The following is a 13,432-nucleotide window of genomic DNA, read 5'->3' as shown; positions in this document are numbered from 1 at the left end:
TGTTCTGTTACTTTCCATTTCATTACACAGAATATTGAAAAAGAGCCAAGATTTAATAAAATCAAATTTTACTGCTTTATCAGTAACATTTGAAACGAAATGGGGTTTTTTTTCCCCGTGCTTATAGAAGTGAAGAAGATACCAGGTATTACCTGTATCGTTTGGTGCACGGCTACCTTGTATTCATGATAAGGTGCCAGCTTTACTTTCCATTGCTTTTGCACCATCATTGCAAATCTCAACACAGGAAAAAGCAAATAACTTTTTATTAAGAAAAAATAAACGATATTTTCAAAGCTGGGCCTTGATATTTTTTCAAAGTTGGGCATATAGTTAAAGTTTTATAATTCAAATTGGAGTCTAAACTTTCTGCTTTTAACTTAGAATAAGCATTTAAAAATCATGATAGAACTTTTCTGTTATCAGTACTTATTGAGAAAGCTTTTAATCCTTTTGAAAAATAATAAGGCGTTTGCATTGAAACAGATACTTTCTGTTTTGAAGGAAATAGAACCTTTTTGCTTTTACTAAGGATAGATTTCATGCTGAAGTTTATCAGTTAGGATTAATGTCCAGATTTGAGCCATCTGTGCATTTATATTTTCTCTCTGTGGGTCTTTGTTGCCAGTTACTAATGCCTGTCCCCCTTCCAGATATTGCTGATGTTTCTGTTAAACAGTGTCAGCAGCGATATGAGGACATGAAAAATCGTTGTCGTGATAATGAATATATTTTCAGTGCAGAATTTGTAACTGCTGATTGTTCAAAGGTACAGAATTTTTTTCAGTTTGTCAATTTAAGTTTAATATTTTTAGTTCAGGTGAATGATGTGTTTTAAAAAGCAGTTAGTTCTTTTAAAATGTACTTTGAAACACTAAAAATCTCAGGACATGCGTTTTCAGTGTCATCTAGAAATTCTGTTAATGATAAATTTCCTTAAATGACCCACTTCTGGGAATTTTTTGCTTTTAATAATTTGAACTTTAGGAATCATTTATTTGTTGCTTTTCTGTTCAGACAAGATTTATTTTCCAGTATTTTAAAATAGAACTGAACTTACATTTTGTTTACCTTGTAATTCATTGGGGTAGTTTCCCAACATATCAGAGTTTGATGTTTTGCACTTTGCACTTGTTTCTGAATTTCTTAACAACTATGAAGTTGAAGAACTACAGAGGCACTTGAATAGTGAAAATTTCACCTTAAACTCTAATGCTTTGTCTGACTCATCAGCTCATTAAACTATTATGGATATCTTTAATCCTACACATTTTGTTTGCAGTTGTGAAAGTGAAAAGGTAAAGTGGTAGTGTACTGCTAGAATGTTGGAAACCTTTAAAAACACTTCTGCACTTTTAAAGTGTCCCAAAGGCCAGCTTTGTGGGTTTTTTTTTTTTAAATCAAGGTTATTGTTCAACGTCCTTTTATTTTAGCTTTGAAGTAAAGCCAAATAAAAGCATCAGCTTTTTTAAATGTCATATTTGGTTGATAGATTTTGAAACATGATTTCATCCTTAGTTTTTAAATTACTGTGAAAATGGGAATCAAATTCTATTGAACCAGAAGGAAAAGATCATTTCATTGTGGACCTCATTATACATAATGAGAGAAAGGTTGGTGGTTGGGAGGGCATGTCTACTTTTATTTTAAGGACCCTAATTCTAGACATTAACTTAGTAAAAAGTTTTCATATTGTAGTTAACTGCAAAATCTTGACCCATTTTAGTTTTTAATTTTGTTTCAGGAACTTTTGATTAACAAGTTTCGTGACCCAGAAATGTGCTTTGACATCTGCAGTTGTCAGTTTGTCTGTCATTATTCATTTGAATCCTATGAGCAGGCTGACATGATGCTCAGAAATGCTTGTGAGACACTGAGCCCTGGAGGCTATTTTATTGGAACCACTCCCAATAGCTTTGAACTGATGTAAGTGCTTTTAATATATTGTGGTTTATAAAATACTCAGAATTAAGCTTATTTTGAAGTAGCAAATGTTTATCAGAAATAAAGTTTATAAAACCTGCCATGTTAATCTTATAAAGGCTGAGTACTTTGATAATGTATTTGAGTAGATGTAGATACTCAGCATTTAAGGTCAAAAGATAGATTTACAAATGTATCTTTAAAACATCTTTATGGGTAAATTGGAGACTGACGAAGTATCCAGCCAGAGGTTATAGTGGTACACAAACTCTAGATCAGATACTCAGAGACTTAGCCAGTAGTCATGATAGTGAAGCCTAATTTCCAGCCTAATTTCATTAGTGAGATTGTTAATGATCTGTTAATGTCTTGCTTCTTAAAAGTAGCTCAAATCCAGTTAAAAAGCTGATCAGGTATCTTTTCAAAATTGCATCCTCTAGTTTTTTCACATGCATAATCTGATCAGAGTAAGTCTGAGCTAATAACTTTAATCTTTTTATTTTGGTTTGGGGATAACGTTTAATAGAAGACGCCTTGAAGCTTCAGAAACAGAATCATTTGGGAATGAGATCTATACTGTGAAGTTTCAGAAGAAAGGAGATTACCCTTTATTTGGCTGCAAATATGACTTCAACTTGGAAGGTGTTGTGGATGTCCCTGAATTCTTGGTCTATTTTCCATTGCTAAATGAGTAAGAATGTCATTAATCTGTTACTCTTCTCTTCTTGCCTTAAGAGAAAGAAAGAAAAAAAAAAGTATTTCTGTTCATTCCTTATTTTAAATGGAACCCAAAGAAAAAGTATAGCCTTGTAAAAAGGAAAAAAAAAGACTAACCTCAAATTCTGGTTTATGCCATAGCCTCCCATAGCCTTGCTTAATATTTAGTTTTCTTTCATCATTGTAACTATATCCTGTAGGTAAGAAAGGGAGTCTGTTGCCTTCATCTTGTGACAGAAAATACCTGACTTTGCAAATAGTGAAATATTTTTTTTAAAAAACTATTAGTAACTTTGGTAATATAAAATGAGTCTTCATAAAGCAAAGCTCCTCCTTTGATGAGAATAGGTATTAAAAGTTGTTTTACGTTTCACTATAGCTTTGAACCTTAAATCCTGATTCAAAAATGTATTCACTCATGCACCTGGTTCTCGGTGTCCTGTACAAAGACAGGGAAAGTTGGGGTACCAGGCTTCATCAGATAAAGCTTCAAGGCTTTATGAGATCCCTGGGTCTTGGGGTTTCCCTGAGAAGGAAAATGGAGGAGTCAATTTAAACATAAGGCCATGTCACAGTTGACCAAACTTGATTTCCTGCTTTTAAAACAGAAGTCTTTTATTAACTGAGGAAAGAGAAGAGCTTTATTTGCTATTTATTTTGAGCTGGTGACTATTTGAATTGTGCCACAGTCAGCTTATAAAATTATAGATAAAAGACTTTTAGAATTCTATAATATATAAAAATTTTATTTGATAAACTATAAAATTTAAAAATTTAAATCATTTTTCCCCCTTAACATTAGTAAACTTAGGAAATGTTTCTGCTCTTCACCTTTGTAAAAGGAGAAATTAAATGTTTTTAGTATGTCATTACATATGTTTAGTATGTGGGCTTGGTGTTTTTGGTTAACGAAGTTGGTAATTTGAGTAGGCCTAAAAAGATAAAGGATATAATGAAAGTTTGTTTTTTTTTAAAGATTTATTTATTTGAGAGGGAGAATGCAAGAGTGTGAGGGGCGGGGGCAGGGGGAGGGCAGAGTGAGAGAGAGAATCTCAAGCAGATTCCCTGCTGAGCGCGGACCCTGAGATCATGACCTGAGCCAAAATCAAGAGTTGGGCATTTAACCAGCTGAGCCACTCAGGTGCCCCGTAATGAAAGTTTTTTTAAAAGCTAGGAAGCACTAGCTATCTTTTATACTTAATTTGCTTAATGGCGATGCACATGTAAAGTCAAGTCATCACTATAATATCTAAATGTTTAAAAAATTATTTACTAAAACAGTTATACATTCAGTGAGACAGGATCTGAAAATGCATGGGATTTTGAGATGCCCTTTTGCAGTTTTATTAAGAAACTGAACCAAAATATAATTAGCTTTTATATGGCAAACCTATTCAAATTGGTCAGATTGAGTCTTAGTTCTTTGTAATTGTGATATTTCACAGGTGTAAAACTTGATTTTATTTCTGAAGGCTTATTTTGGAGACTTATGGTAGAAAATGAACTGCCTAGAATAGAAGAGACTCTTAACTTTACTCATGTTGTCTTTCCAAGAAGGGCTAATTCAGATTATGGGGAGCACTGCCTTACCTATGCCTCTTACATACATAGCCCAGTGGCTCTCATAGATATTCTTTTTCATTGTCCTTGCCTTAATATCACCTCATAAACCTTCTCATCAACCCTTCCAAAGTTATTTTCCCTTCATCTCCTGCTTTACCTGCTACCTGAGATCCTCCCCAGACCCCTTATGTTGTCAGCAGGTATAGATACCATAAACTTTGGAAAACGCAGTAGAAAAAAAACCAGAGTATAACAGGGAGACCTAATGTAATTGAGTATTTAAATAATCCACCTGTGAAGAAGTGATGTTTAAGTCAACATCTAAAGGATGGAAAGAAGTTTGCCGGTTGAAGAGTAGAAGGGACAATGTATGTGAACGAGCTGAAGGAAAACCCTTGTGTGGCTTGTAAGGAATCAGGGCCCAAGTGGCTCAAGATGAGGCAGCATTATTATTATTGTTTTTTTTTTAAGTAAGCTCTATGCCCAGTGTGGGGCTTGAACTCAACACCCTGAGATCAAGAGTCACGTGCTGTATGGTTGTATGGACTGTGCCTGCTAGGTACCCCAAGGAACCATTCCTTTATAGATGAGTGTATTAGAGGCAATGCAAAATGCTTCTGAATTGTGTTCTATTAAGTGTGCTGGAAAGCCAGTGAAAGGCATAAATGAGCGAAGTGACATGTATGTATTTTTTTGAAAGCTCATTCTGGCTGCAGTTGGAAAATTCCTTGAGGGAGAGTAAGAGTGGAAGCAGGGAAACAAGCGAAGTATTATAGCTGAGTGGTGGTGGTAGTTAAAGCAAGATGGTGGGGCGCCTGGGTGGCGCAGTCGTTAAGCATCTGCCTTCGGCTCAGTGCGTGATCCCGGTGTTCTGGGATCGAGCCCCACGTCAGGCTTCTCCGCTGGGAGCCTGCTTCTTCCTCTCCCACTCCCCCTGCTTGTGTTCCCTCTCTCGCTGGCTGTCTCTCTCTCTGTCAAATAAATAAAATCTTTAAAAATAAATAAATAAATAAATCAATAAAGCAAGTTGGCGGCCAATGAAGTGTAAGAAGAACTATTTGAAGAACATTTTATAGGTAAATGGGATGTAGTGGTGTGTGGAGCATTGGAAAGAGGATGGTGGCATGGAGAACTCTCAGGTTTCTAGCATGAATCATTAGATTTACTGAGATAGCAAACATTGGTTGAACAGTCTAATGGGGTTCAGCTTTGGATTTGGAAAGTTAGAGGGTACCTGTGACATCCTGGTGGAGATTTCTAGGAACCGGTGGAATAAATGAGTGTGACAAGAGAGAGCTGAGCTACAGATAGTTGTTGGCATGCTTTATGAAGTCAGGGAAGGGAAAGTGAGTAATGCTCTGGGCCAGACTCTTCAGAATATTAAAATTTAGAAGTTGGGTAAAAGAAATTTGTAAAACAAACTGTGAAGAAGCAGCCCAAGATGTGTTATAAAGATTAATAGTGTATCTTGCCAGAGAATCCAAGAGCTGAGAGAGAATATTTTAAGAAGGAATGGCAGCTGTTTTTAATGCCACTGTGAGGGATCAAGTTAAATAAAATGGAATTAATAGAAAAGTGTTCCTTACAGCTATTCATCCCCATCTCGTAGCCTTTCATTTTACTTCCTGACCTATTTGTTACAGTGATAGAATTTCCTGTGACCCATTGAGATTTAGGATGCATGTTATCTTATAGGTGTAATTATTGGTATGTTACTCTTCATTCAGTTTGTATCATCCTACTGTGAATTTATGATGCTAGCTTTTTTGGTGCCCAGAAATTGTCACTATTGTATCAAAGTAAACTGTGGAGGAATTACAAATATTTTGAAAACGTTTTCATTAAGTAATCTGTTTTGGACAGAATGGCGAAGAAGTACAATATGAAACTAGTCTACAAAAAAACATTTCTGGAATTCTATGAAGAAAAGATTAAGAACAACGAAAATAAAATGCTGTTAAAACGAATGCAGGCCCTGGAGGTAGGTATTTAGAAAAGGTATAAATATTCCAGGTCTTGGTAAACTTGTTTGACTGTCTGAGATTCCTTTTAAGGCCATATAGATGCTCAGTATTTATATAAATCACACAGATTATTTTGAACCACTCTAGACTCTTCAGCACCTAGGATAGAGTTCATTACAGGAACTTTCCTTGGTGGGTACTCAGGAAATACATGAATGAATGAGTGAGTGAGTGAGTGATGCTATCATCAAATTCTGTTTTCTAGACAGTACTGCTTTTAAATAGGATTTTTTAACCTCAGGACTGTTGGCATTTGGGACCAGATAATTTCTTGGTTGTGAGGGGCTGTTCTGTTCACGCTAGGGTGTTCAACAACATCTCTGGCATCTATGCACTAGATTTTAGTAGCACCCCTGCCCCCAGTTGTGACAGCCAAAAATGACTCCAGACATACCAAATGTCCCCTGGGGTGCATTATTGCTCTACTTCTTCACAATATTGCCCTTTCGTTACATTAGTAATTTAAAACCTTCCTGACCAGGGTCTAAGATGAGCTCATACGATGCCTAATTTTGTTCTTTGCTGACTATCTAGCAAGATTCTGGGTTTTTAGACTATATTGTTGCTGGGACCTGCTTCTGGACTCCTTCCTTCTTTTCCTAATTGCAGCAATGGCAGCTTCTACACAAGTTTTGACTCGTGTAGCCATTGACTAGTTAGTTTTCCTTATCAATATTTAATTTGGTCTAAAATCGTCAGTGAACATTTTTATGCTTGATCAACAGGATCATATTAATCAGATGATCATTAAACTTCTTTAGAGAGTGCATTCAACTTAGAATGTTTTTTAAAGTACTTTAATCATACTCTTATTTATCTTGCCAGTACCCCACAAAGTAGGCAAAGCGGTCACCTTCCATATTTTAAAATGGGCAGTCTGAGGCCCAGAAAGGATACATGACTTCTATCCTTGTCACAAAGCTATTAACCTTCATATTTTTTTTAGTTTTTATAGGTGGTTTTTAAACAAAAGTCTCCTGCTATAGCATCCATACAACTTTCCCTATTGGAGTGAAAGGGTCCTTTTTAAATCCTAAATTATCTTTTGAAACCACTAAACCACTAAAATGTTACATTCTTTATTGGTTGTAATTTCTGTATTTTAGAATTAAGAATATTTGTATTTGCTTTCTTTTAGCAGGAGAAGCTTCTTTTTATTTTGAGGGAAAAGAAGAAACTAGAAAAAGTGTGTGTGTACAAATCACCACACACACATGCCTGTAGGTTGTCATTCTTGGTGGTGCTTTTTGCATGTACAAAAAATGTACTTACACAGCAAACTGCTAAATTTCTAATATCTGAGCTTATTGTGGGATACATGTAAAGAAAGAGGAAAGAGAAGATAGCAAAGTAGACATTTCTGGATCATTTTCTTAAAAAATCATCAGGAAGGGGGCGCCTGGGTGGCACAGCGGTTGAGCGTCTGCCTTCGGCTCAGGGCGTGATCCCGGCATTATGGGATCGAGCCCCACATGAGGCTCCTCCGCTATGAGCCTGCTTCTTCCTCTCCCACTCCCCCTGCTTGTGTTCCCTCTCTCGCTGGCTGTCTCTATCTCTGTCAAATAAATAAATAAAATCTTTAAAAAAAAAAATTCATCAGGAAGATCTAGGTTTAAAGTGATTCCTTGTTAGCTGGTTTGTTATAAAAAGACAAAGGAATTACAAAGAATATATAACCTTTGTAGAGTAGATGGTTGTTAAAAATATTAAGTATTCTATGTAATTCGTTCTGTTTTGATTTAACATGTATTACAAACCAGTACACTTCACAGTATAAGGGGATGCTACTTGAAATGGATTAAAAATAGTGCTTGAAGGGGCGCCTGGGTGGCTTAGTCGTTTCGCGTCTGCCTTGGGCCAGGACATGATCTCAGTGTTCTGGGATCCAGCCCCGCATCAGGCTCCCTGCTCCGCGGGGAGCCTGCCTCTTCCTCTCCCACTCCCCCTGCTTGTGTTCCCTCTCTCCCTGGCTGTCTCTTTCTCTGTCAAATAAATAAATAAAATCTTTTAAAAAAAGAGTAGTGCTTGAAGTAATTTGAATAAACATTTGGCCAACATAGCCTTAAAAACAAAGCATTTTGTGTGTGTGTGTGTGTGTGTGTGAGAGAGAGAGAGAGAGAGAGAGAAATAGGAAGACTGCCCATAATTTGAAGGCTGGATTATTTTCCTTATCTTCTTGAACTCACAGGGTTCTCTGTTGACTCAAGTTTTTCATCTGTGTTTTTTTTTTCTTAAGTTTTCATTTTAATCACAGAGTGCTCATCAGGACAAGTGCGCTCCTTAATCCCCATCCATTTTTCACCCGTCCCGCCCACCCACCTCTCCCCTCTGGTAACCATCCGTTTGTTTTCTATAACTAAAAGTCTGTTTCTTGTTTTACTTCTTTAGTGATTTGGATGCCTTTTATTTCTTTTTGTTGTCTGATTGCTGTGGCTAGGATTTATAGTACTATGCTGAATAAAAATGGTGAGAGTGGACATCCTTGTCTTGTTCCTGACCTCTTTAGCGGAAGGGCTTTCAGTTTTTCCCCATTAAGGATGATGTGGGTTTGGGTTTTCATATATGACCTTTATTCTGTTGAGGTAGATTCCCTCTAAACATACCTTCTTGAGGGTTTATAGCATGAGTGGATGTTGTATTTTTTCAGAAGTGTTTTCTGCATCTATTGAAATGATCATATGGTTCTTATCCTTTTCCTTATTGATGTAATGTATCACAACTAATTCATGAATACTGAACCATCCTTACAGCTCAGGAATAAATCCTACTTGATCATGGTGAATGATTTTTTTTAAATGTACTGTTTAACTCAGTTTGCTAGTATTTTGTTGAGGATTTTTGCATCTATGTTCATCAGAGATATTGGCCTGTAGTTCTGTGTGTTTGTGCGTGTGTGTGTGTGTGTGTGTGTGTGTGGTGTCTTTATCAGGTTTTGGTATCAGGGCAATGCTGGCATCGTAGAATGAACTTGGAAGTTTTCCTTCCTTTTCTGTTTTTTGGAATAGTTTGAGAAGAATAGGTATTAACTCTTCTTTAAATGTTTAATAGAATTTGCACGGAAGCCATCTGTCCTGGACTTCTGTTTGTTGGGAGTTTTTTGATTACTGATGCAGTTTCTTTGCAGGTTATCAGTCTGTTCAAAGTTCCTTTTTCTTCCTTTTTCGGTTTTGGTAGGTTATATGTTTCTAGGAATTTATCCATTTCTTTTGAGTTGTCCAATTTGTTGGCATATAGTTTTTTATAATGTTCTCTTATAATTGTTTGTATTTCTATGGTGTTTGTTGTAATTTTGCCTTCCTCATTTATGATTCTGTTTATTTGGGTCCTTTTTCTTCCTTGATGAGTCTGGCTAGAGGTTTATCAATTTTCTTGATTTTTTTCAAAGAACCAGATCCTAGTTTCATTGCTTTTTGTTCAGTTATTTTCTTAGTTTCTACATCATTTATTTCTGCTCTGATCTTTATTATTTCCTTCCTTCTTCCGATTTTAGGTTTCGTTTATTGTTCTTTCTCTGTGTCCTTTAGGTACAAGGTTAGGTTGTTTATTTGAGATTTTTCTTGCTTCTTGATGTAGGCCTGTATTGTTATAAGCTTCCCTTTTAGTATTGCTTTTGCTGCATCCCAAACGTTTTGGACCATTGTGTGTTCATTTTCATTTGTTTCCATGTACTTTTTAATTTCTTCTTTTATTTCCCAGTTGTTGACCCATTCATTGTTTATTAGCATGTTACTTAACTTCCCAGTATTTGTGGTCTTCCTGGATTTTTCTTTTGGTTAACTTCAGGTTTCATAGCACTTTGGTCAGAAAAGATGCATGGTATGACTTTGATCTTCTTGAATTTGTGGAGGCTTGTTTTGTGGCCTAATGTGTGGTCATGGAGAATGTTCCATGTATACTCTAAAAGAATGTGTATTCTTCTGTTTTAGGATAGAATATTCTGAATATATGTTAAATCCATCTGGTCTGCTGTGTTATTCAGAGCCATTGTTTCATTCTTTTTTTCTTTTTGTGTGTGCGTAATTTATTTAAAAAAATTTTTTTTATTATATTATGATAGTCACCATACAGTACTTCATTAGTTCCTGATGGTAGTGCTCCATGATTCATTGTTTGCACACAACACTCTGTGCTCTGGGCAATACATGCCCTTCTTATTACCCATCACTGTGCTAACTCATTCCTCCACTCCCTTCCCTCTGAAACCCTCAGTTTCTTTCCAGGAGTCCAAAGTCTCTCTTAGTTCATCTCCCCCTCTGATTTCTACCCCCTTCATTTTCTTAATGTCCTCCATGCTATTCCTTATATTCCACGTATGAGTGAAACCATATGGTAATTGTCTTTCTCTGTTTGACTTAACTTCACTTAGCATAATCCTCTCCAGTTCCATCCATGTCCATGCAAGTGGTGGGAATTCATCCTTTCTGATGGCTGAGTAATATTCCATTGTATATATGGACCACATCTGCCTTATCCATTCATCTGTTGAAGGGCATCTTGGCTCCTTCCACAGTTTGACTATTGTGGATATTGCTGCAATGAACATTGAGGTGCATATGGCCCTTCTTTTCACTACATCTATATCTTTGAGGTAAATACCCAGTAGTGCAATTGCTGGGTCATAGGATAGCTCTATTTTTAACTTTTTGAGGAACCTCCATACTGTTTTCCAAAGTGGCTGTACCAACTTATATTCTCACCAACAGTGAAAGGGGATTCCCCTTTGTCCACATCCTCTCCAACATTTGTTGTTTCCTCCCTTGTTAATTTTTGCCATTCTAACTGATGTAAGGTGGTATCTCAATGTGGTTTGACTTGAATTTCCCTGTTGGCTAATGATGTTGAACATTTTTTCATGTGTCTGTTAACCATTTGTATGTCTTCTTTGGAGAAATGTATGTTCATGTCTTCTCCCATTTTTTTTATTTGATTATTTATTTTTTGGATGTTGAGTTTGAGAAGTTCTTTATAGATCTTGGATACCAGCCCTTTATCGGAAATGTTATTTGCAAATATCTTCTCCTGTTCTGTGGGTTGCCTCTTTGTTTTGTAGACTGTTTCCTTTGCTGTGCAGAAGCTTTTTATCTTGGTGAAGTCCCAAAAGTTCATTTGTGCTTTAGTTCCCCTTGCATTTAGAGACATGTCCTGAAAGAAGTTGCTGTGCCTTATGTTAAAGTTACTGCCTATATTCTCCTCTAGTATTTGGGTGGATTCCTGTCTCACATCGAGGTCTTTCATCCATGTAGAGTTTATCTTTGTGTATGGTGTAAGAGAATGGTCGAGTTTCGTTCTTCTGTATGTAGCTGTCCAGTTTTCCCAGCACCATTTATTGAAGAGACTGTCTTTTTTCCATTGGATATTTTTTTCCTGCTTTGTCAAAGATTAGTTGACCATAGAGTTGAGGGTCCATTTCTAGAGTCTGTATTCTGTCGCATTGGTCTATGTGTCTGTTTTTCTGCCAGTACCATGCTGTCTTGATGATCGCAACTTTGTAGCATAGCTTGAAATCTGGCATTGTGATGCCCCCAGCTTTGTTTCTCTTTTTCAACATTTCCTTGGTGATTCGGAGTCTTTTCTAGTTCCACACAAATTTTAGGATTGTTTGTTCAAGCACTTTGAAAACTGTTATTGATATTTTGATCGGGATGGCATTGAAAGTGTAGATTGCGCTGGGTAACATAGACATTTTAACTATGTTTATTCTTCCAATCCATCAGCATAGAATGTTTTTCCATCTTTTTGTGTCTTCTTCAATGTCTTTCAAGAGTGATCTATAGTTTCTAGAGTATAGATCCTTTACCTCTCTGGTTAAGTTTATTCCGAGATATCTTATGGTTTTTGTTGCTATTGTAAGTGGAATCGATTCCCTAATTTCTTTCTCATTGTTCCTGTATAGAAATGCAACTGATTTCTGTGCATTGATTTTGTATCCTGCCACGTTACTGAATTGTTGTATGAGTTCTAGTAATTTGGGGATGGATTCTCTTGGGTTTCCACATAAAGTATTGCGTCATCTGCGAAGAGAGAGAGTTTGACGACTTCTTTGCCAATTTGAATACCTTTTATCCCTTTTTGTTGTCTGATTGCTGTTGCAAGGACTTCTAGTACTATGTTGAACAATAATGGCGAGAGTGGGCATCCTTGTCATGCTCCTGATCCTAAGGGAAGGGCTATCAGCTTTTCCACACTGAGAATGATATTCACTGTGGGCTTTTCATAGATGGTTTTTATGAAATTGAGGAATGTACCCTCTGTCCCTACACTCTGAAGTGTTTTAATCAGGAAAGGATGCTGTATTTTGTCTAATGCTTTTTCTGCATCAATCGAGAGGACCATATGATTCTTGTCTCTTCTCTTATTAATGTGTTCTATCACACTGGTTTGAGAATGTTGAACCACCCTTGCATCCCAGGGATGAATCCCACTTGCTTGTGATGGATGATCCTTTTAATGTACTGTTGGATCCTATTAGCTAGGATCAGGTTGAGAATTTTGGCGTCCATATTCATCAGGGATACTGGTCTGTAATTCTCCTTTTTGATGAGGTCTTTGCCTCGTTTTGGGATCAAGGGAATGCTGGCCTCATAGAATGAGTTTGGAAATTTTCCTTCTGTTTCTATTTTTTGAAACAGCTTCAGGAGAATAGGTATTATTTCTTCTTTGAATGTTTGGTAGAATTTCCCAAGAACTCCATCAGGCCCTGGACTCTTGTTTTTTGGGAGGTTTTTGATCACCACTTCAAGTTCGTTACGGGATATTGGCCTATTTAGGTTGTCAGTGTCTTCCTTTCTCTTTCTTGGTAGTTTATAGGTTTCCAGGAAGGCATCTGTTTCTTCCAGGTTGTTTAATTTATTGGCATATAGTTGTTGATAATAATTTCTAATGATTGTTTCTATTTCCTTGGTGTTAGTCGTGGTCTCTCCCCTTTCATTCATAATTTTATTAATTTGGGTCCTTTCTCTTTTCTTTTGGATAAGTCTGGTCAGTGGTTTATCAGTCTTATTCTTTCAAGGAACCAGCTTCTAGTTCGTTGATCTGCTCTATTGTATTTCTGGTTTCTAATTCTTAATTACTTCTCTTTTCATTTGTGGCTTAGGCCCGTTCCTTTGTTCCACCTCCAGTTGTTTAAGGTGTGAGTATAGGTCTCTATTTTAGATTTTTCTATTCTTCTGAGTGAGGCTTGGATGGCTATGTATTTCCCCCTTAAG

At 36.6% G+C, this 13,432-nt stretch overlaps 1 protein-coding gene across 1 annotated transcript in view; it reads left to right on the top strand.

The window, feature by feature from the left end:
* The window catches only part of RNMT (RNA guanine-7 methyltransferase), a 40,935-nt gene that overhangs the window by 10,129 nt on the left and 17,374 nt on the right, over positions 1 to 13,432 (top strand). The window contains exons 5-8 of the mRNA XM_008709986.2: positions 654 to 769; positions 1,745 to 1,926; positions 2,450 to 2,614; positions 6,067 to 6,184. Coding sequence (XP_008708208.1) covers positions 654 to 769; positions 1,745 to 1,926; positions 2,450 to 2,614; positions 6,067 to 6,184 — 581 coding nt within the window. The remainder of the gene's footprint in view (positions 1 to 653; positions 770 to 1,744; positions 1,927 to 2,449; positions 2,615 to 6,066; positions 6,185 to 13,432) is intronic.

The sequence above is a fragment of the Ursus maritimus genome, unplaced genomic scaffold (assembly GCF_017311325.1).
Source record: "Ursus maritimus isolate PB19 unplaced genomic scaffold, ASM1731132v1 scaffold_33, whole genome shotgun sequence".
NCBI classification, from domain to species: Eukaryota; Metazoa; Chordata; class Mammalia; order Carnivora; family Ursidae; genus Ursus; species Ursus maritimus.
The sequence above is the reverse complement of the archived record's forward strand: the minus strand, read 5'-3'. Positions and strand labels throughout refer to the sequence as shown.